The sequence below is a fragment of the Neopelma chrysocephalum genome, unplaced genomic scaffold (assembly GCF_003984885.1).
Source record: "Neopelma chrysocephalum unplaced genomic scaffold, ASM398488v2 Primary Assembly neopelma1_23b, whole genome shotgun sequence".
Taxonomy (NCBI): domain Eukaryota; kingdom Metazoa; phylum Chordata; class Aves; order Passeriformes; family Pipridae; genus Neopelma; species Neopelma chrysocephalum.
In genome coordinates this window covers 12,031,064-12,054,811 of record NW_020897692.1, presented here as the reverse complement: position 1 = coordinate 12,054,811, position 23,748 = coordinate 12,031,064, and the positions used below count along the sequence as shown (strand labels likewise).

Here is a 23,748-nt window from a genome sequence, read left to right as displayed (position 1 = left end):
TGAAGTGAAATTATCCCTTTTAATATAGTGTCAGGTGGAAGACAGTACTTACCTGTAAAGCTAGACAAAATACTTCTGAAGAAGGTAATTTTCCAGGAAAATATTAACCATTCCTTAATCCAGTCACTAACCTTGTTCAGCATACTTTCAAAATGGTGTTTTAACTTCAGGAAGATAGTGATTTTCAACAACAGATGCACATGTAAATATTCAATCCGTTTATTGTGGAAACACTGAAGACAAAATATAGCTTTAACATATTCCCACTGAATAAGTACTAATTTAATCTGAACTCACAGTGTTTATTGTGGAACTGCTGCAGACACAAGAAGAGATTTAAACACAGTTTAAATCCACCATCAGAGAACATGACACTTCAAGGACGGCCAAAACAAAATGGCTCTTAAAGCTAAAATGAAGAGGCAGATGCCATTTCCTAGAAATGAAGGACGGTAGGCTCCACTGGAGCAGCTTTAGTACTGGGCTTTTCTTTTGGATTGGTGGTAAGTGAAAAACCCAGAACCCGGTGATTTTTCTTTTTTACCTAATTGCTCCAATCCAGGAATCTTTGGCACAGGAATTTTCTTTTGCTTTCTGGCTACAAGATTATTCAGCCGTTTGTTCTTAACAAGGCCACTGCTTTCATACACTTCATTTAATCCTACTGTGAGGCATTTAACTGTGTGTTGTGCAAAGAATGCTCTTGAGTGTCAAATTCTGTCTTAGTAGGAGACTAACAGCACCAGGTTATTGCACTAGTTCTGTTTTACTCTAGCTTTATCAGACTAACAAACAAGGCTGGTAGAGAAGAGAACTGATTTTCCTCATTATTTGCTGGCCTTATATTTCTTTTACACTGATGAGCTGACTAACATATCTACATGCAAGAGGAAAGAATTCTACTGCATCGATTTAAAGAGACAAAAAATGAATTGCCAAACAAAGTTATTTTAAGGTAAACATGACGATATTCTATTTCTAGTTCACTCTTGTACTAGATTTAAACCACAGAGCAGGACTGTTACCTCTTTGCAGAGATGAATGAAAATAAGGCCTATTTAAAAAGCCTGTACTACAGAGGACACATAGCTTATTCTGTCAGTCCAAATGGTACATTTACTTCCTCACTGCTGTGTATTAGTTATGAAGCTGTATTCATTAAACAGGGAATGTTTATATATTCAAAACTTGTGAGTAAAATAGAAGTAATCCCATGTACATTTCTTAGCCACCATCAAAACACTGACAAAATAAAAGCCTTAAAAAATATTGTAGAAAACTAGAGATCTTCTACACTTTTAAATAGCAAAAAACTATTAATCTCATAATAGAAATCGAAACACATTTTTTTGGTACAATTCTTTGCATGCCATTCCTCCTTACAGTGCTACATAATCATTTTACTTTTTCCTCTCATTTCAGTATCAATAAACATCTGCCTACACATTAATTCAGAAAATATTAATTCAAAACTAGAAGGTATTGGAGCCTAGCACACCGATTTAAAAGGTCTCTGTTCATATGTTTGATATCATGTCCCAGCAAAAAACTTTTATATTTAATCCAAGCAGTTTCTTGTTAGGAAATAGCACACATAGGATGTCAAATTATTTTCAGTACAAAAGATGCACACATAAAATAGTGTAACTTAATAGCTCTGAAGACTCCTAGGCATCAGTAGGGAAGGCACTTTTCCGGTCACAGAATTTTAAGCACACTGGGATTCAGCACAGCTTTGGTATTTCAACATCTTCAGTTTCTATGCAAGCGATATCCACTGACTGCCCAGTCCTGAACTTCTCCACTTGCAAATAATGCAAAGAAAATTGCTCCAAATAGATTAATAGAGGCAGCAATATAGAAAACCGTCTGCCATTCTCCGACAGTATTCTGTCAAATGGGGGAAGGAAAAAACAAGATGCAGTCAATTTGCAGCTCCACACTCAAGAAAAAGTATTTTAAAATCGATGCTACGTCTTGCCTATTTAAATGTAAATGCCATTCAGCATGATTTCATAGCAACATAAAAGCATTATAAACATAATGGATGAAATTATCAATATAGTCAACTTCAGTTTAATAATATAGCTTACACAAATAGTCCTATCAGAATTGCATTATGCTCCCTGGATCAGTTTATTATCTGAGATGCAGAACCACCAACATGAACTCAGAGAATGTTACTGTACAGAGAAACACTACCTTGCTTTCAGGTCCTGTGATCCAAGAGCTGAAGTTCCCTGCACTATCCAGTAAGCTATTCTTGATGACTACAATCATAAGCTTTTTAGTCCAAACAAGGTAGCTACCTTAGCTCAGATTTCAAGAGGAATCCTCTGTGGTACTCTGCGGTACTTAAGAAAAGCCTTAATGAATGTGTAGTAAAGAACTGTGGTTTATTTGCCTTTTTTTTTTCTTTTCTTTTCAAGTAAGGAAATAATATCTGCAGGTGTCTTAAGGCTTTTTTTTTTTAAGTTCCAGATGACTACTGTTACAAACCTGTAAATGATCTTACTACAAAAACAGAATACCAGAAGAGTGCATTAATAAGGGGGGGGAAACTAAAGCAAGCAAAAATACCCCAAAACAACTCACTATTTAAGATGTCTGGAAGAACTAATTTTATTGGAATTATGTATTAATGAATATTTTCCAATTATTTTTTAGGAAATCCTTAAAATGATCTCCAACTCCAAAAATTCAACTGTATCAATAAACTTATTCCTCCCATCTCCCTTTCTTAAAAAGATTTTAGAATAATCCATACAGTTCATTAAAAAATAGTAATCAAAAACTCCTCACTCCCTTTGTCTACACAAATCATTCTTTGACTAAACCATCTTGGAAGTCAAATCTAACACTAGAATCTAGTTTCTCACTTATCTGAAAAATGCTGACATTATAACTCAGCAACTCATGTGAGAACCTAATAAAAAAAACCCCAAGCATGAACTTGTCCTAGTTTGATAAAACAATGCTACAACTGTCTCATCTAGTTGGCATTTTATCAGAGTTCTACTGTGATCAAAATATATTAATTTTATTCCTAGAGAATATAAAGGGTGAGTCATAAAATTTTGAAGTCCTACACAAGTCTTCGACTTTACCTATATTTTCCTGATCAGAATGAGAACAATAAAGGCTAGGAATTAAGTAATTCACAGCAACAAAATAATATGACTTACATGTGTAACCTAGGTTTCATTTAATGATTGCAAACTTTAGAAGACAGAATTTCCATTCAATTGAGACAAAAATATAACAACTGAAAAAAATAGCAAACAGACTTACATTATGAGTGAGGTTTTTGGCAATAACTGGCCCCACCATTCCCGGGATAGTAGCAAAAGAATTTGTGATGCCAAGGAGAATTCCAGCATACCTGCAAGAGAAGTTGTTAATGCTGCTTATTAACTTGTCCTGCTTATCAATCATGGAAATGATTTTGTCTAACCTGATCACATAGGCCTTATCTTGATCACACATACAAATTAAAACAAATATTCCAGTGGGAGTTATTTGCTTTTATTCTAGTAATAACTCACTGACATTTGGTACATACATTTTTAGGGACATGGTTTAGTGGTGGACTTGGCAATGTTAGGTTAATGGTTGGGCTTGATGATCTTAAGGGTCCTTTTCTACCTAAATGATTTTATATGTCTCTATTTTCCAGAGGCTAGTTATGGAATTTAACTTAAATTGCTGATGGTTTTGCTCAAGATCCATAATCCAAACACACACCCCCTTTGTTAAGTCACAACAAAACTGTCTGGAATGGATCCATTGGAGCAGTTAGAGAAGACACATTGCATGCCTTGAAGTAGAAAGACAACGAGGAGCATGACAGAGTGCTGTTCAGCAACAATAAGAGTTGGTTCAGGTTTCATTGCTAAAAACTTGTCTGCCAAAAAGGCAATATCACCAGCGTGGCTGGATATCTCCACTTACACTATACAGTGTATATTCCAAAGACAGGAGTTCAGAGCGCTGTGGTAGTCCTTCCCTTCAGCTTTCTGTGGGTCAAGGCCAATGGGAAGGGGGTCTGACTAAACAAGTTCTGCTGGTTGCCGTTTGTGCAGCTCCATTCTGAGGCTTCCTGTTCCATGAACGTGCTGATCTATCACACACAAATGTATGCCTATGCACCAGAGGCCATAAAAACTTGCTGGGAAAACCTGGTAACTTGCTTATTTTCTGAGTCCCAGCATCTTATCTCTAAGCGATTAAAGATCTCCCTCACAGGCATGTTGCAATACTAAGAGTTTGAAACTGTACCACAAGTGCAGACTTGTGAGGAAGACTGTAAAGAATTAAAAGCCAGACATTCTACAGCAGAGTTTGACCTTCCAGCCACCAGAGCACAGACCCCTGTGGTTCAGATTGTCAAGGTGGATTTGCTGACTGAAGAATCATAGAAGATACTAATAATTGCAGTTTACCACAGGAGAAAGGAGTCATCTCCCAGTGATCATCTTAGGCTGTTTAGCAGAGTAAATTATGTTCTCACCACCTTTAACGTAACAGAAATATAATTTCATCTTTAAAGAGAAATGTATAGTTTTGAAATTTTATTTACTAAAACAGGGGAATTCAACCATACATCATTGTTACAAAAGGCTGCAATATGTGTATTCATTCCAATGATATTAGAGAAACATGTTTTTTCCTCTGAAAAGGAATCAATTATCTAGTCTACTAGCTGATTTTTTGCTTGAAAGTCAACACTACATATTGGTTTAGAGCATGGTGATGTATTTTAGACTGAGATCCAATGCTTTAGTTAAAACCATCTTTATTTCTTATAAACGTAGCATGTAGTCTTCTTATCTTGGAATGTGTTTTAGAATTAATAGGTCTTTATGAAGCTGAATGTTCAAGTGTAACAGTTTCCCTTAGGAAAATAAGCACATGTAGCAAAACTCCTTTGAAAGCCTTTAAGTAGAACCAAATGTACTGTCTTCAACATGCTTAAGTACTACAATGCTGCTAACGCGTACTTTCAAAACTAAACATAGTTAAGAGTTTCCCTGGTCACCAAAGATCTTTGGCAACCAATTGTTGGCTAAATGCCTCTGTTTATGCCCAGTGTTTCTGACATAAGTTGCATTCTTGATAATGCTTGCTGTTTGATGCAGATAACTGCAATGCCACTCCCTCAGCAGTGGAGACTCCCATGTGAAAAGGGAAAGCAAAAAGTGACATGTCTGTAGAGCAAGACCAACAGTAAGCTGTTGGTCAGGTTCTAATGGCATAGTGGAATACCCAAATACAAATCAACTTGCAGAGCAGTCAAGTAGTAAAATCAAGAATAAAAAAAAACAGATATATGTTTAGTGTGTACTGAGCCACATGAATATTACAGGAACTCATGGTAACAGCAATACTAAAATTTGTAATAATGGAAAGGTACTGATGTAGACTTAAAGAGCTAAAATAGAATACATTTTCCTCACAAGAACAATCTTTCCTCCATCCTGTCCCCAACTCCCCCCCCAATTCAATACACTGATAGCATAATAAATATATGTTAGAAACCAAAAACACAGAGCAGATATTGTTTTTACTGGAGTATCAGTAGTTTCATTCACTTCTTTCCTGTGAATCTAATAATGATTTCTTTGATATAATGCAAGTTTTAGTAGCAAAAAGAGACGCTTTGCTATTCTAGCCGACATACTTTTAACCAATTAGAATGGACATTTATGTGCATATTGAGACTGCTTTGAATCACTTTGGGTTATTCTAATATCTTTCTAAAGATAAGAAAAATAAATTAAGAAAAATAAATATTAGTTCCAAGTAAACTCTTAACAGAGTTTTCTTCACAATTTTATGCAAACCCCATTTTTAGCTTTCTACAATTATGTCAAGCGTTTCCTTGAAATTGTGGATGTCTGCCTTGACCATTTCATCGAACAAAATTCAGACAGTTGCAAAAAGTTAAGTAAGGGGGGGGAGGAAACACAGTCTTCTTTTTCTTCTCATCTTTTATGTTTTTTTGCATTTCTGTATTTGAAGAAGTTTTTTAATATGACCTTTGTTACAAGGACATGCTTTTTTCCTTCTTGGTCCCCATTTGGACAGTTTACCCTGAATTAAAACATGCATGTGCTGAATAGAAAATCACTGATTTCAATAAAACAGCATCCATCCTGATCACGTCGCCATTAGAGAAAGTTTTCCCACATATGCAGCCATTTGCCTCTAAAGGCAATGCCAGGCCAAAGTCCCCGAACTACCAGCAAGACACTTCCCTCTTTTGCACCCATAATCAATATGCTCCCTTCTGCCTCTCTGAGAGGGAAGAAGAGCCAGAAGAACTTGTTTAGTGTAAATGCAAAGGAAATAAAAGCAGGACTTTATCAAGGGCAGGAAGAACAGAGTGGGATTTGGTCAGTGGGATCAGCAGCAGTTCACATGGGGAACCTAACTATGCCTGCTGACATGCATTAGCATTGTGCAATATCATTTTCTTCTTGTGTCTTTTTTCAACACCTAAAATACTCTGTATGCTGTCATATACAAATTGACTCTTGAAATAAACACATTTGAAATGCAAAGTGAAGTATCTCAAATTAGAAAACATACACAACATCCTAGTTTGAGAAACCTCAGCCATCACCTGCATACAGAAGTTCCTTGTGGGTATGCCTCACAGAGGCACACACTACCATTGCATGGTTTCCTTTTTCCTGTCACAGCTCTGTTGCATTCTGTGGATAGGATAAATGTTAACTCACTTAATTTAATTTAATATATTTTATATATTAATATAATTTTAATATATTTTTTGGAGATTAACTCTTGTAGTTCTGCAAAACTAAGCTTGAAATTTGAAAATCGTCTAATGGCTCCATAATACCCCAGATGCACTGCTTTAACTGCATCTTCTAAATTTATAATTCTGTGTGATTTAAAACAAAGTGCATCACAGAAGCTATTCTTACTTTCAAATTTTATTCATAGTACAAGTTGTTTATAGCTGGCCACTGACACCTCCCCTCTTGCTTGCTACCTAACCTCACCTCTCAAGATTAATTGGGTTCCCACTATTTCACAGCCATTTGTTATGCCAAAACTTGTCCATTACTGTGGACATGACCACCATCTTTACGATTGCCAAAGCCTGGATACCACCTTCAATTAGGACCTGAGGTCTCCCTTGTAAGTTGACTACGTCTTCAGAACTTTTTATAAGTAACACTTTTATAAAATGCTTTTTCTTTCTTCACTTACACTTAAAGTCTTTTCATTTTACACATTAATACAGAAACACACTCTTCTTTGGACAGTAAGTCATTTGACCCTGTTAATATCTAAGTGCTACCACAAATAGGTAAATGACTGACAAAGCAAAATACTTGACTTTTGCCAGTGCAAAGAATGCTTATGCGCACTTTCAAAAGAATATACATGCATCCATAGTCTTTGGGAAACTGATGGATCTGTCAGATTCTGAATTTGTAACACAATGGAGATATTACAGCCCGAAGTCTTAACTTTCCATTCTTAAAAATTAGTCATTTCAGAGCAATTGCATGTACCTGATTTGTCACTACTGACAACAGGTCACTTACTAATAACAAGATTTGATTCCAGTGTATAGAAGGTTTTCCAAATGCAAATAATATACTTGTATCACAGCGCTTAAATATGGTAATGTTCATGCTAAAGATTGATAGCTCTGATGGAAAAGTTTAAAGGATCAAAACACTGAACTGTATTCTGCTGTTCAAAAAACACTGTCCTATTAAGATCATGAATCAAATAGGAAAAAAATCTAGCAAGTATAATTACAGGAATTATATAATTTATTACTGCAGGATAAAAATTGGAATGATTATAAACTGTTGTTCATATCATATCCTCTGCCAAAGTTGCACTTTTTGCAAATACAGTGCTTAATACTGTAAACTCAAGTAATTGTCAGTGTTGACATTCCAGGTCTGTATGGCATATGGTCCATAGTTACATTTCCAAGGCACCCCAGCAGTGTATTAAAAAAAAAAAGAGAAAAAAAGGGGAAGGTCATAAATGTTTCACATGCACTACCAATAGCTTCAGCAATACTCACAAGCTTCAGCAATACTTACGAAGGTGCTATGTCCAGGTGGTTGATGCTGTAGCCAGATGTACAAAATCCTCCTAGTGTTGTTGATATGGTCACAAACGCAACAGCCAGTGCGTAGTTGCAGCCTATGAATCCAGCTGCTACTAAGAACAACGCAGGTCCAATCATTCCTGTAAAACAGAAACCTTTAAATCAATGGACTTTTACCAGGAGAGACACTTGAAGGCTCCAAACTGTGCGTACGTTTTCCATACAACTTCCACCGCCCCCTGGCGTACAGAACACAGCTCTGCACCGCACATGTTACAATAGGACAGTAAAGGATCATAAATGGTTTGGGTTGGAAGGGACCTTAAAGACCATCAAGTTCCAACCCCCCAGCCATGAGCAGGGACACCTCCCACTAGACCGGTTGCTCAAAGCCCCATCCAGCCTGGCCTTGAACACTTACAGGATGGGGCAGCCACAACTTCTCTGGGCAACCTGTTTCAGTGCCTTATCATTCTCACAGTAAAAAATTTCTTCCTAATATCTAATCCAAATCTACTCTCTTTCAGTTTAAAGCCATTCCCCCTTGTCCTATCACTACGTATCCTTATAAAAAGGAAGAGCAGATGGGTTGCAAACCTATTGCTGTCTCAGGAAACAGCAGACAGATAAGAAAAATTCCACTCTAGCTGGAAAGAACAAACTTGAACTACATAAAAAAATTAACAAAAATCAACAGATACTGAAAATTACTTCACAAATTAGTTTTATTTATTGCTATAAATAAATTGAAGCTACACTGACACTGGTAGGTTAACAGTCCACAGTGAAGAAAGTTAAGAATTTAACTTTCCAAGTTTCAGGAACAAACACTGACTTCTTTAGTTCATAATAAAGTTGAACTGGAAGAGTTCATACAAGTATATATATATATATATATATATATATATATATATGCACATATTTCTCCTGCAGGCACATTCTATAACTAGCTTTATTTCATGTTTACAAAATCTGAACACCTGGTATATCTACACCAGAGCCTTCTGCACAATGTAGAGACCCTAGGCTAGCTTGAGAGATACTACATGGGATACTGGAAATAGCTTCTCAGTCACCATGAGCTAACACATGTTGCTTTCTGTCTGCAGCAACTTTGGTACCCATTTCCCAGTACCAGAGCCCATTTACATGCCCCCATTGTGACCTCCGTAAACAGCTCCAAGGACATGCTTTTGTTGATGAAGACAACCTAAGTCCTGCTTTTTCTAACACAACAACGTTTCGTCCTGAGTTACACATACATGGGTGTGAGGCGTGAGGCCCTGTAGTAAACTGAATCAACCAAATGGTGTAGGCTTAAAACAAACAAATAAACAAAATGTCTGAGAGTTTACTATAACAGCTGTTTTAAAGAAAGCAATTGAATCAGCTGAATTGAGAAGCAGCAAGGATGGCCATACATCAAACGGGCTGCAACCTGAGTGGATCCTGTGCCTAATGTCTCTTTTTTTATTTCAATTTCTTTCTCCTGCCCCCTCTTTTATTCAGCAATGAACTTCTCTTTCCTAAATACAGCCATTTACCTGCATTCATTAAAAACCCGATCTTGCTGATCTGTTGGTGATTTCAGAACATTTCTCCTTCAAATTAGCCAAGACCATTTTGGATTCTATTTGGTCTTCTTACCCTGGTAGCAACTGTAAATTTTGCAAGTGTATTCCTATTCAGTTACTTCAGTCTCAGATATACAAAACACTGAACAGCACAGAGTTGGGAATGAGCTCATGCAGAACAATATCCTGGGTTAGTCTGATAAACCTTATTTGATAACAAGGTTTCATTTTGTCAAGCAATTATCTCCCCTTTTATAGTGATTTTACCTCACCATTTATTTGATGGGTTTGCTTGTAGTAATGATGTATCTTGACCTAAACAAAGTTTTTGGCAATCTCTTATTGTTCTCTTATCCAAGAGACCTACATTTCATGGAAAAAGACAGGATTTACTCTTGACACATTAATGTACAAATAAAGCTGCTTCTCTCAAGCCATGCACAATGCTGCCTCATCTCACAGTAGAATGTCAGACTACTCTCCCAAGCCCTTTACTTTCCCCAGATTGTTATTCTTATTATATGTTCCAAGTGATGACAGTTGCACCTACCTATTAGGGTAAAACATTTGCGAACACAAACAGTGGAGAAGTTCCGTTTTTCCCGTAAATAGTCAGCAATTTGCCCAGACAGAATTATACACAACCAGCATCCAAAATAAGGTAGGGCAGATAAAAATCCATTCTGTTAAGGAGATTAAAAAAAGACTGTTTAAACACTGAAATGACAAATCAATATGCTGAAAAATCCCTTGTGGTACAACATTAACTGAGACTGAACCAGAGATGTCAAAACCATCCATCCACATAATTATTGTTGGTATCATAGAAGAGAGAAACCTATGGATACAAAAAGCAAAGCATATTAAAGTTACCAATGTTCGAACTCTCCATTGCGTGACGTAATCCACAACTATCAATGCAGACAGACAAAAAACTCAAAGGTTTAAATCAGCAATAGGGTTCAGGAAAAAGGAAACTACAACTGAAAGTATCTGATGGACATTAACCTGATCAGGAAAGTTTCCAGAAACACCAATATCAAGCAAGTTACTTTAGTAAGTGGAAGCTGGAAATATTATTCAGAATTTTGAAAACTTTACAGAATCTCTGGGTTTTGTACTACAATAAGTCTTCCACATTACATTATTCATATCTATCTGCTGAAACATCTGATGCTGGCTGTAAACAGAGACAAGATACAGAACTAGCACTTTCAATCAGATCTAGGCTGGACATCCCATGACCCCAAAGCAGAGTTATTATTCATGACCTGACATTACTTACACTGAAGTCACCAGTTAATTCCCATTACTTTAAACAAGTACTGTTTAAAGACTTCTGTCTGATTCTGGATGTTTTTCTGATGAAGGGAAACAGAAGATACTACTAAGCTGCATATGCTTACAGCCTTTCCATACAATTACGGATAATTACTGACAACAGAGCTATAATTTGACCTAATCTGTGACTAAAAAGAAGTATTTGAATAGAGATACTATAACCTTTGTACACTAGGATGAGATGTATATTTGTCAAAAAATGAAAGATCCCCTAGGAATTTTAATTTGAAATGAGACCAGAAACACATCCCCAGCTGAAGTCCACTTTATCAGCATTCACACATGCTGCCTGTTGGGTTTCAATGCTCAGCTTTCAAAAACAGTAAATAAAATTTTGCAAAATAGAAGATAGTCTCAGAAATTAAAAAACTACTTTTTTGAAGCACTATTCAAAGATACAGCATTATTTTTAACCAATTCCTTTATTTTAGGTAGGAAACTGATGGACCATAGAGTAGTAACTGTATAATATTTTAAACTGTAATGTATTTTCCATCTAAATGTGTGGCAAAAAAGTTAGTCCAAGTATGTTATGCGAGCTTTTTTTTTTTTAATGTTCACAACAGCCAGTACTCTAAATCACTCCTAAAAGAAGAAACGTAAATCAGAGACATAGGAAACCACAGCAGAACCTGTTACCATTTAATGCAACTGCATTTTACAAAACACATGCAACCGAGAGCTGTGGTAGCAAATGACTTTCACAGGTATTCCATGAAGAGGCATAATAAGGAACGCAACCAGCAACTTCACTTTGTTTTTTCCAGCCATTTTTGCAGCTTGCCCTACTGCAACCTTCTTTTCTAATGCCAAGATTCCCCATCTTCTCCTCTCAAGATTGCTGGCATCATCTCTTTCTTGCATGGCATGCATTTTCTGTTTGCTCTAAACCAGTCTCACATATTAAACCAGGAAAAGACTATGCAAAACTTCTTGAAATTTCTGAGCACCTTTTACTTGAGCTATAGCAGTTTCTCCAGGTAAACATCATCAAAATTATCCCATTAAAGACAGATCAGTACAGTCAAGTAATTGATATAAACAAGAATGTTCTACCTCCCCCACCCCATAATTTTTCCCTGGTAAATAATTTAACTTTTAAAAATTTCCTTGAAAAGCACTATATCTGGATCTTAAGTTGTTTTGTTTTGTTGTTTTGTTTCGTCCTTTTTACCTCAGTAAGAAAAGACATTTTACCTCTGCTGCTCATTGAGGAAAGAAAGTGACAATTTGGAAAGTGATCCAAATCAGAATGAAGCTTCCCTTGTCCCTTTCTCTTCCCCCCCTACTCCCCCTTCTTAAAATACTTTCAAAAATGCCACTTGTCCAATGGTTTCCTTTGTTTGACTTTTCTTTTTTAACTGGAAATGTTTTCCTTTATGAGTGAGCAAAGGAGTACATAGTATTTCAGAGGAGGGTACAAAATCTAAAGCAATCACAGAAACCATGTAACAGGGAAAAATATTTTTACAGTTACTGTTTCAAAATAGAACAGTTAAAGACCTGTAACATGCTTCTTCAACTAGAAAAATTAGCTCAAAAGCTAGGACTAAGCTAAATGTCAAATAAGTCAAAAAAGTGGAAATTATAAGGCAGGCAACATTTTTGATGTATCTGCTTAATTGCGTGGGGTTATAACTTCCCAGCTATACATTTATACTCCAAGGTTCTTAAACGGGTTCCTCTATTCTAAACAGCAGGAATATCTCTGCTGTTTAGTTTCTTTAATTCAGAAGAAAGTGATTATATTCATATTTATCTCACCTCCTGTGCATCAAATCGCAGGATCTCCTTCATGTATGTGGGCAAGAGTGTAAGAAGTGTATAGAAAGTCCAGTTATAAGAGAAGTGTGCCACAACGATAGCCCAGAGTGGAAGGGACTTCAGCATAGGTCTCCAGGGAACAGATTTCTGTGTAGAAAGCTAGCAAGTAGGAGACAAAGAGAAGAGAAAAAGCAATCACGACACCAATATGAACATTTACTAAATACAGTGTTTTGATGCTACCCGAATCTATGCTGATCATCCATTCTGAGAGGCACGAAACGAGTCTCAGTTGATAGATGCAAGTTATCAGCAATGAATTAATTACTGTGTTCGGTTCTCAATGAAGGTATACTAATGTATGTTACTACTCTGATATTTACTACTGCAAAATAAACCAATTACTATTACATTTCATAATGAGAATTTCTAGAAGTACACCTTCCCCTGTTGAAATTTGATGCCTGCTGCTTCTACTGTAAATCATTAAATATTTAGTCACCCCTCAGGTGTTTACTTAGCTGAATCTTTCTTACTCAGTCCTAAATATTAATTTTGATCTCTTAGCCAGCTTCACTGTTTGTAAATATGTCCCCTGTCAAAGGAATAAACTCTTATGTACACTTTAGGAACTGGCTCATTAGCATTTTTTCTGCAAACAGTAATTTCTTTCCTACTCCAGATGACACATTTAAAAAAATGTTGCAAAATAGTGTATTGCAAATGTTAAAGGCATCATACAGGTTTGGATGTTGTATAAAGTGATAGATCTGAGCTTTTTTTCAATAAAAAGCTTTTTAAATAAAGCACCACAACAATGTCTGTAACAAAAGACATTATTATAAATGCTTTGTTTGATTATTGATTGTTTCTCAGTTATAAAATTGTGCTATTTCTTTTAATATTTTTTGTTTGAAAAATTCTGTTTCCATCTCAGGTTAAGAATGTTATTCTATACATAAATAGAGCACGATGCTATAATGACAATATTTGTGGTTTATGTTCTGACTTAAGTAAGTAAGTCTATACTGAAATGCTGTACCTGATCTTTTAGAGAAGACAGTATATATTCTCTTTCAGCATGCGAAATGCTCCTATGAGTTTCTGGTGTATCACTAACCAAACACATCCAGAAGAACCACCATAATACGCCAAGTGCACCTATTGTTGGGAAAAGATGGGTGAAGAGACAGAAGTAACAAAAATAAGCAATCGGAACGAGTGAATCGATATCACCGACTCTCAAGATGATTTAGTCAATGTTTTCTCAATACTCAAATATAATTTTAATGAACATTATTTTTCTATCTATTTAGAAACACTAGTTCCATAAAGTGGCTTAACAATGCACATATAGAGATAATACACAATGAAAATGACTAAGCAGAATTTTTTTCTTCTGTTTTATTTTTTCCTCTTTTTTCCCCCCTACTTGAAGTGCTCATACAGCAAGAAAGTTGCATACACATACATAATTGTATTTTTATCAGTCACATGGAACACAAAGGATATGGCTCACCCAAAGGAAATAAAAATTCATATACTTTGAGCACATACACAGAATACCACTGCATACAGTTTAACTGATGTACCAATCATCCTTTTCTTCCTTAAGCCAATCCCAGAATTGTCATTTAAAAAAGGTAACTTTTCAATAGTCAGTCCAAATTAACTGCACCTTTCTGTAACTGTAACATTTTAACTTATTTAATTTTGTCCAAATCTTTGATTTGAATTGTTTTAATTTATAAAAAATTCGAGGTGGTTTTGTTGAGGAAAGTGTACCCCTTGTCTTTTATTCCAATTCTTCCTTTCCCATGCAGAATATGAAACGGCTCAGACATGTAAATAGACCTGTAAAAAGCATCAGTTCGTTCTATAACATGCCGTTAAAAACTGTTTTCTGTTTGAGCTTCTCCTAGAACATAAGCCACAGTAAACATGCTATGCCTTGCATTTTGGGCATTCCTTCAGAGTTCCTGTGATGGCTGGAGAGAGATTTTCCCCAGTTTCCATTTTAAGTAGCAGTAACTTTTCACACATTCTTTCATTCAGAGAAGTTTATTCCTGGGATTAAAGCTATTAACTCAATTTCACACTTCAGATAAGAAATTTCAGCCTGTTGTTTCCAAGGGATGGGAGAGTTAAGAGCATTTGACTTGTACCAACTTTTGTTGGTACAAGAGACAGCTTTGCTCATTGGAACAAAGGCATATATAGCCACTTACTGGAATCTCCTTAGCTTTGAATATCTCTAATTGCCCAGAGGGAATAAAATAGCAACCCAACATGCTAAACAAGCTTCTAAAACTTAAAATAAGTTTAACAATATACAACACTTTTCAAAAAGAATATGCATTGTATCTTTGATAATTAAGAAAAATCAAAACACAAACTCACCAAATATGTAGAACACATAAACCCAGTTCATATAATAGCAAATTAAACCAGATAGTGGCAGAGAGACAACAGTTCCCAGCTGTGCACCTACCGGAAGAAAGCAAAACAAAGTGGAAAATAATTAGATCCCCTATGGGCCCCTTAAGTATAAGTGGCACTTCATAGTTATTTTATTTTTCTGTATTAAATCATGCATAAAGATTTGTCACTACCACTAGAGGGTTACACTTTGATTTAAAGAAACACAGGCACAATAAGCCGCTTTGGCAGCTCCAAGCAAACAAGAGCCATAAAGCCCTAAGCAGCCAAAATTAGAGGGAAAGAGCAATAATAGATAAGCATTCTTGGTACACTTGTCTCCAATAAAGTGATGGCTTTAGTACATCCAAATTAAGAACTTGGGGGTATAATATTTTGACTTAATATAATCAATTTGCATTTCTTGTATCTCCTACTAGCTCCACAAAAAAACAGGAATGCTAGAAACAAGAGCCAGAGGGCATCCATATATAACCAGCAGGTTCAAATTCCATGATCCCTAAATCCACAGGGTGTAAGATCAGGAAAGGAAGAAGGGAAAGAGGAACAGATTACAATTCAGAAACAAGCCAAAAGCCAGAAGGAGGTATTTCCTGTGCTTATAATGCAACATACATTTTGCAAAGGATGGTAGGTGTTTCCCTCTCCCAAATATAAACCAGAAATCCAACCCATATTATTTACATACTTAGACACTCTACTAGTGATAAACGGTAGATCTTGTCTCTTAATGTTAGTCGTATAATCAATTCTCCAAACCTAATCTCAAATCAGAAAACATTAGATTATTTCGATAGTCTGGCTACCTAGGTTCCATCTTCATGGAAACAGTAATTTTTATTTGAGGCAGAAAGTTTCAACCACAAACAACAAAATCACATACATCATTCAAAATATAAATCAAAATAACTACACATAACCTCAACCATGTTTTCTCAGAATATCAACATGATCACGATTAAATTAACCACAGACCATGTGACTGCCAACAGGGCAGAAAGGAAACAGTCTGCCAAGTTTACACAAGATGCCTTATCCACCCATGACTGCTAACAATTGGCTGTTCAGGGCCACAGACTCTTCTCACTAGTACATTAGCATATTGTTTCACAAAATACAAAAGGACAGTTTAAAAACTCCAAACTGCTAAATGTGATAGAAGTCAATTCCAACTCTGTGCCCTCTGCTTAACTTGTGTGCTGGATCTCACTTCTTTTGAAGCAGATTTAATAAAGAACTTAAGCAGAAAGATACAGAAATTAAAAAAAAAGAGAGGAAATAAAAGCTCTCTGCTGCACTGAGGGTGGTGGTGGTGGTAAAGTATCTCGTTGAAGGGTCTCATGAGTGCCTGAAATAGCAAAAAGGAAGGAACTAGACCCTCAGCTAGGAGGGAAGTGAGGAAATGTGAGGAAGAAAGGATTAAGGCTTCATTCCTCTTGTCACAAGTGAGTCACTAGACTGGCTTAGCTGCTTAAAAAACTGTAGCTGAAGTTTACATGGTATAGCCCTGTCTTCTTGATGAACCCTAGGCTGAAAAGCTGTAACAAGTAATACTAACAAGAGTGAGCAAAGCAAACCATTACTTCATTAACTGAATGCAAAATTTGTCATCCGCAAAGAAATAATATCACTTTTGACTAGCACATTAAAAAATCTATGTGTTTCACCTGCTCCACAAATACAGCATTGAGCAATGTGACTGACCACTAAATCCCTAAAATGCAAAAAGGCTCAGTGGAGATGGGCAAGAGCAATGTGACCATTAAGCTCTGGGAATAGCGCAGGGTGCGACCAACCATACCTCTTGCAAAGAGGTTGATTTTATCTCAACATAAAGGGGACCAGAGTGTGGCCTTTGTTTTAGATAAGCAGCTATGTGAGTTGAGTGGATCTGATGGGATAAATGTTTCTCCTCATTCCTTAAAAGTGTGACTGTCTCCCTGAGTTAGCCAGACCAACACAAGGGAAATGAATATGTAGGTCAGCCCAACACAAACTATAAAAGCTAAACAACTAAGAAAAGCATTTCTGAGAGAAAATAGACTTGAAAGCTGCCTTCAACTCAAACAAATATTGCAATTGATATATTTTGCTAAGTGTTAACTCACATTTGTACTGTACTTTCAGTATATTCTGTATCACTCTGCTAAATCAAAAATCCTGTATAACATCAAATATCTTCAAACAAGTAAATTTGATATCAAACATTACATGTTCCAGGCATAGAATATCTAAGAGAATCTGGTCTGGGAGTATTGGACTTTAACAAGGAGCTCTTCCAGCAATACCTGGGACCTTGGACATTTTCTTCCCTACATTCCTCCAAAAACACTTTAAAAAAAAATCCAAAACCCAACCAACCAAACATCTCTATCCTGTGACTGCCCCTGCTTTTTTGTTCCTAATATTAGATCTCTTTTCTTTACAGTATCTTCTATTAATCAGCTTCCCAGTAACTCTTTGCATCACTTTAAACCAAAATTAGGCTGAAGTTTATACTTAGTTGCAGATCAATACCTTTTCTCAGAGTTGTAAAAGCCATGAATAAATGAAGATAACCAATGCAAAGCAAGACTTAACTTAACATTATGCTTTCTGGATTAAATGCTGATTAAAATTTACAATATAAATCCCTTTGATTTAAGTCAATCCTCCCTGTTACTGCAATAAAAATGTATAATCCCATTATCAGCGTGGGAACTTCTCACCTGCATATGAAATACTAAGGAGCTTGCTGCGTTCCAGTGGAGGAGCCCAAGAAGACCACATTGAATGCATAGCTGGGAAGGTAACACCCTAGAAAACATTTCAGTCTGTTGAAATGCAAGGATTTTAGAACTCCCTTCAACTTTACATGGTTCAAAGCTTATTTCATTAAAAAGCAGCAGTACAATCTATTAAGTTTGATGTTTATTAAGACACTACTTATAAAAAGTGTGCAAGGCATGAAAATAAAAAGACAGAATTAATTTCTCCTGGTTTTGATTCTGTATATAATGGAAAAGCATCAACAATACAAACAATAATGTTGTGAGGTCCTGGTTTCTGGAAAATGGGAAGGGATAACTCTAGTTTTGACCCAAGTGTCCTTACAGACAAAACTTTTTTCTTGTTTAAAAAGCTTAGGCTAAAATATAGTGCAAATTTTTTAATTATTCAAAAAACCCCAAAACTAAGCCACTCAAAATTAAACAATCCATATACTACTCCATCATACCAACACCCACAGAGTCTAGTCACTAAAAGTCATAAATTATTCAGATACATTTTCAAGTTACGTGGAGAAAAAGTATTACCTCTCCCAGTCCTTCCAAGGCTCTGACAGCTATGAGGTAGCCAACTCCCAAGTTTGCAGCTAAGGGAGTAAGCAAGGTGAATACAGAGGTACCAAAGATGCCAAACCCCAGCAAAAGCTTCCCTCCAATTTTGCTTGCAAGATATCCTCCTGGAATCTGAGTAATGATATAGCCATAGAAAAAAGAACCAAGGATCCATCCCTGAGTATCAGCATCCCAAGAATACTTTTCCCCCTACAAAGAGACAAAACCCAACAAAATGCAGTAAGTTCAAAATAGCAGTTTTTCTGACCATATTTTATATAACATTGATCCATCACTTAGTCCTTTATAACTGAGTTTCAAATTTTTTGTGGCCTACTCCCTAGGGTCTCCTTTCTCTACACACACCTATACTGCAATCAAAGTTGTGTTAAAAGCTAATTCAGGTAGTTTACAGTCTGTTCAGACATATCTAGACCAAGCATGAGAATCATCACAACATGAAATGTAAGTGCTCAGGCAGTTCTCCCTTTCTGAGTTCTAAGCAGCTTGGGATAGGTGACAGGTACAGACTATGCAGTCTGCCTGAGTGCAAGTCCCACTTCTGTATCGCACTGGGGACATTCTGTCACGCTCTAGAAAATGGCTTTACCGCAGAAAATTTATGTACAAAAAAACAAACAAGGAGATGAAGGTGCTTAAATTTAATGTAAAAAAAGAGAGCAGCCAAGGACAGGACTCACAAGGGTAGGTGGAATAATGGGATAAGCACAACAGAGGGAAGATGAGTTTAGCAGACAAAGTAATAAAAGCAAAGAGGATCAAAACAAGGAGTCTGCAGCTATAAAGGAAGTCAGCAAGAAGATATGGACTGTTGCCCAGTAAAGTGATTCTGAAGTTTGGGATAACTTCCAAAAGAAAAAATTTTAAGCTTTTAAATGAGCAGCATAGATTTCACAGAAGTAATGAGACAGAATCTTCCCATAAAGCTCACTGTTATAATTTGTGATAAATAATAAATGACCTCTAAACAAGCAAAAAAAATGAAAGTAGGAAGATAGTAAGAGTGCCCAGTAATAACTTCAGCCATGAGCTCTATACAAGCCCAAATTCACAAAGTTGAGGGGTTTTTTAAAAGCTTTTTCTTTATATCCAACAGTTTGGTTAAGAAATGTGATTTTAAGAATTACTGGAAGGAAAGTCAGAGATAAATGACATAAAGACAAAAAACACGATCTGGGAAAGAGATCAAAGAAGTGAAACAAAAAATATTACATGTTAATTTGTAATGAAATTTCATGCCATTATGACTGTATGAAGAACAGGCAAATGTGGACATTGATATGAGCTCTGATGCAGATATAACAGCAACAGTTGATCACTGGCATATAAAACAGTGAGTCACGACAGATCTACAGGGACAGATTAGCCAATTTTTAAGGAATAGCACAGGAAGGAGGTACATAAAAAACCTGACCCTGAGCACTCCTAAATTAGCTAGTCATTTAAAGATAGTATTTTCAGAATAGCTTTAAAAGAACCACTGGAAAGGCCATCCAGTAAAAAGCAGCCTGATTCTCTTGCCACCTGATTCTATCTATCACAGACTTCTACTAAAACCACTTTTATATGCCGCATTAGAGGACAGTATGTTTGAGACCTCACCGTTGTGTTGCGAGGAACATTTATGGTGGAAGAATGCTCTGGACACACATTGGAAGTTGCATTCTTTGCTAAGCTTGTGTTAAGTTCTACCATATCCACCAGAGCAACGCTTAGGTTCACACGTAATGCATACAGGAGGAAGAACCCAAAACAGGCCAGGAGTGCTAGGTTGTAGCGAGCTGAGCAGCATGCAGGGACTGAAACAAGAGCAAATGAAAAACGTTTGTTTTAACAGAACCTAACAAAATAAGAACAACTGACAAGCAGTTTTTACTAATGGTCTTGGAAAAAACAGAGAAAGGAGACGAGCTAATTTTTCTTAAAGGGTTTATTCAATAGGGGAAGTGGCTGAACGTGGTTGGGAAAAAAATTTTAAAAAGTCCACTTTCGGACTGATGTGCAAAACAAATGTAATCTTGGTTTAGACAACTGGCAGCTACCCACACAAAAGCAGGGGCTGCAGTGAAAGTCTACTGTGTGGTCTGTGGAAATGGATTTTGAAACATAGTTTCAAACATCCTCTCCAAAATACTGTAATACTTATTCAAAGTAGAATTTCACGCTTAAAAAAAGCCCCAACCCAAATTAGTGGGAAGCCTGGCATACACACGAAATGCCTCAAGAAAACAGATACTCTTAAAATAGTCGTAAAGAACAGTCATTGTGATTCCAGGCTGTTTTCTAGGACAAGTCTTCCTTGTATAAGTTTGCTTACAAGGGAATATGCATTTGCTGACAGTTCCAAACAGACCAAACTACCAAAAAGGGGAATGGCAAATACTGCGGTAGCACTGTGAAACAGAACAGTTTCTCAGTTGTACCTCTTAGCAGTCACCATACAACAATGACAAAGGAAAATGAGTCTTAAGATTCAGTATAAAATCTATGTTGTGACATTAAGTCGACTCTGCCAGCTATTTAAACACAGATATCAGACTTTGCACTGCAACACAGTTATTGATTTCCTTGTACAGTAGCACACAGCACTGTTTGGCAAAGATCATAGTTGAGTTATAACAGTTTAAAGCTCTGCAGTTACTCTTTATGAACTGGGAATGCCTCAAACCTACTGAGCAGAAATGGTGAACTGTTAAGAAGCTACTTGAAGAACCTACTAGATTTACAAATAGTTAGGGGGTTGAGTTTCCCCTCTTGTGAGGGAACTACGGTGCTAATGAAAAATTTTATAACCTGGACATCTGAAGCTCCAGGAAGGCTGAGGATCAGCACCTACAGATATCACATCAGTCTACAGTGATCTCATCTTCCTCTGACTATTCAGAATTCAAATGATGAATAGAACAAGTACATCTATGAACAACAGGACTGACTGGAGCTTCATCTGATACTGCAGCATGTCACTTGACTGGATTCTCTAACCCACAGGAAGAAACAAAGAGCATGCCATGTGGTCAAGTTAATGTGATACTTTCCCCTTCCCAGTAACTTCCCTGAAAAAAGGAATGAGGCTACGCAATTTTATTTTTCAGTGGGGACACCAACAGAGCCTTTCTTCAAGACTGTTCTTCATGAAATTAGTAGAACTTTCCCATTTTCGAAGTCTCTAACGCTGACAAACTTTATGTGAAGTTCATTATGGCTACACAAGTTGTTAAAATGACACAGGGATGTTGTATTTGCTATGTTCATTCAGTAAATGAGTAATAAACGAGGCTATTGTATAAATATGCAAAACCCCTTCCAGACTTGCAGTATTGCAATCTTGCCTAGCAGCATTTGAAAAAGGCATACTGGATTTTTAAATGAGAAGGAGAGCAGCCAAGATTTGATTGCTTACTTTAAAAACAATAGGCACCAAGAACAGGAAGTGCTTACTGCACAAAAACTAGTCAAGCAGCTTTGTTGTCCTTTATTGCTGTTTAAAAAGCAATTTGCCTCAAGTAGAAAATGTACAGTCATATAATTTATAAAAATAAATATGAATACAGGTAAAGCTATTTAATCATTCCACTTCTTGTACTTGCTGGGGTTAGACAATAATGGCAGAAGGCTGAATATTACAGTGATGATGTAAACCTTCCTTGGAAATGCAGATTAACCGGAAAATCCATTACTCTTCCTCTGTAAGATTCTCACTGGATTGTCTGGACAGCAAGCTCCACAAAACAGGTGTGTAAGAACTTAAGGTCAGTAATGTCAGATTTTTTTTTCAACTGTAAATAGTTTATTATAAAAACCTAACAAACATGTTGATATGAAAGCCTGAAACAAACAGCTACTAAATTACTGCTTCCCTGTCATTCCACTAAGTGCATTTGCAATACCTGAGAATATTAGATCAGGTTAATAGAACAGAAGATTCAAGAAGATTCCAGATGTATTTCAGTCACTCACCTCTTCAGGAGATTGGTATAATCAAAGAGACACAGACATGCACTCCCCTAAAGTTTAAAGCAGGTAACCATTATGTTCAAGGTCTTACCTTGACTAGCAGTCTTTGGTCCTACATCTATAGTTAATTCTGATTTCAGGGGCATGCTTTAAAGTACTGTAGCTATATCTGAACAAGATTCTTAAATTGCAGTTAAAAAATAGGTCTGTGCTGCAACTTGCACAGCAGTTAAAGGAAGTTACTGGTCTGCTGTACTTTTCCTTGTGGGTGAGGTGAACCACCTCCAACCGGAGCCTGATGCATTGTGCAAACTTAGGAACATATTGCTTAAGACTTGAACTCAAATTTCTCTACTTCTGTCACTTTTATAAAGTCATTTTGTTAGCAGCTTCCCTTGATGCAGTCATACATTTGCTTAAGTAGATTACAGCATCTTTGCACGGCATACTGATGAAGCTAAAAATCTTTTTATCGTTTGTACATTCCGGGAAACAAAACAGCACAGACAACCCACTAAATGCGCAAGCTCTGTTGTCCAGCCCTGACCCCATAAAGAGCCTCCTCTCCTACAACTATGCCCGTGCCTCCTTCCACCTTCCTTCTTCTCCATGGTTTCATAAAAAGTAATTAATCTTACTTAAACTCTGCCTTAAAATGAAATTCTGCCACGACCTCGCAGTCTTTAACAGTTAGACGGGCATTTGGGCCGGAATTTCCCGCTTGTCTGCACTGCAAAGACACCAACCCGAAGGCAGGTGTGTGTGACAGCACTGCCTCTCCCCAGCCACCGACAGAGCGGCGACCGCTGTCAGGACGAGGGGCCGCGTCTGACCCAACGCCCCTGGGCCCGACCCCCGGGCCCACGGCGGCGCTCTCGGCTCGCGGCTCCATGGCAACGGGACGCTGCCACACAAGGGCAGCTGCCGCTCCTCTCACCCGTGCCGGGCTGGGACTCCTTCAGCAGCGGAGTGCGGTCCTCTCCGTCCTCGGGCTCCATCTCGCTGCTGCCACTCGGACCGCGCAGCGCGCCCAGCGCCAGGGCGCCCGGCGCCACCGCTGCTACCGGGAGCCCGGCCCGGCTCGGCTCGGCTCGGCTGGGCTCAGCTCAGCCCGACCCGACCCGGCTCGGCTGGGCTCGGCTCGGCCCGGCCCGGCTGGGCTCGGCCCGGCCCGGCTCGGCTCGGCCCGGCTCGGCCCGGCCCGGCTCGGCTCGGCCCGGCCCGGCTCGGC

The 23,748-nt window shown here is 37.4% G+C and overlaps 1 protein-coding gene across 3 annotated transcripts; it reads right to left on the bottom strand.

Annotated features, from left to right (window-relative positions):
* Positions 1–201: 201 nt before the first annotated feature.
* Positions 202–23,613, bottom strand: SLC17A5 (solute carrier family 17 member 5). 3 transcript variants are annotated; one of them, XM_027697219.1, is made up of 11 exons: positions 23,455–23,613; positions 20,166–20,362; positions 18,519–18,752; positions 17,931–18,018; positions 15,184–15,270; positions 13,826–13,944; positions 12,784–12,942; positions 10,229–10,361; positions 8,097–8,244; positions 3,292–3,382; positions 202–1,890 (listed from the first exon to the last, which is right to left on the bottom strand). In XM_027697219.1, the coding sequence occupies exons 1-11, from the start codon at positions 23,513–23,515 to the stop codon at positions 1,753–1,755; spliced, it is 1,455 nt and encodes a 484-aa protein (XP_027553020.1). In that variant the 5' UTR covers positions 23,516–23,613; the 3' UTR covers positions 202–1,752. The 3 variants fall into 3 exon arrangements, with proteins under 3 accessions (XP_027553020.1, XP_027553024.1, XP_027553029.1); XM_027697223.1 differs by lacking the exon at positions 23,455–23,613 and adding an exon at positions 22,609–22,678; XM_027697228.1 differs by lacking the exons at positions 202–1,890; positions 3,292–3,382 and adding an exon at positions 7,118–7,949.
* Between the last annotated feature and the right edge of the window lie 135 nt (positions 23,614–23,748).

Coding starts and splice junctions, on each gene's coding strand:
- SLC17A5 (XM_027697219.1), bottom strand. CDS start 23,515: ATGGAGCCCGAGGACGGAGAGGACCGCACTCCGCTGCTGAAGGAGTCC. Junction 15,271..17,930: donor CCTTAGTATTTCATATGCAG/GTGAGAAGTTCC, acceptor TTCTTCCGGTAG/GTGCACAGCTGGGAACTGTT. Junction 12,943..13,825: donor TGTCTTCTCTAAAAGATCAG/GTACAGCATTTC, acceptor CCTACTTGCTAG/CTTTCTACACAGAAATCTGT.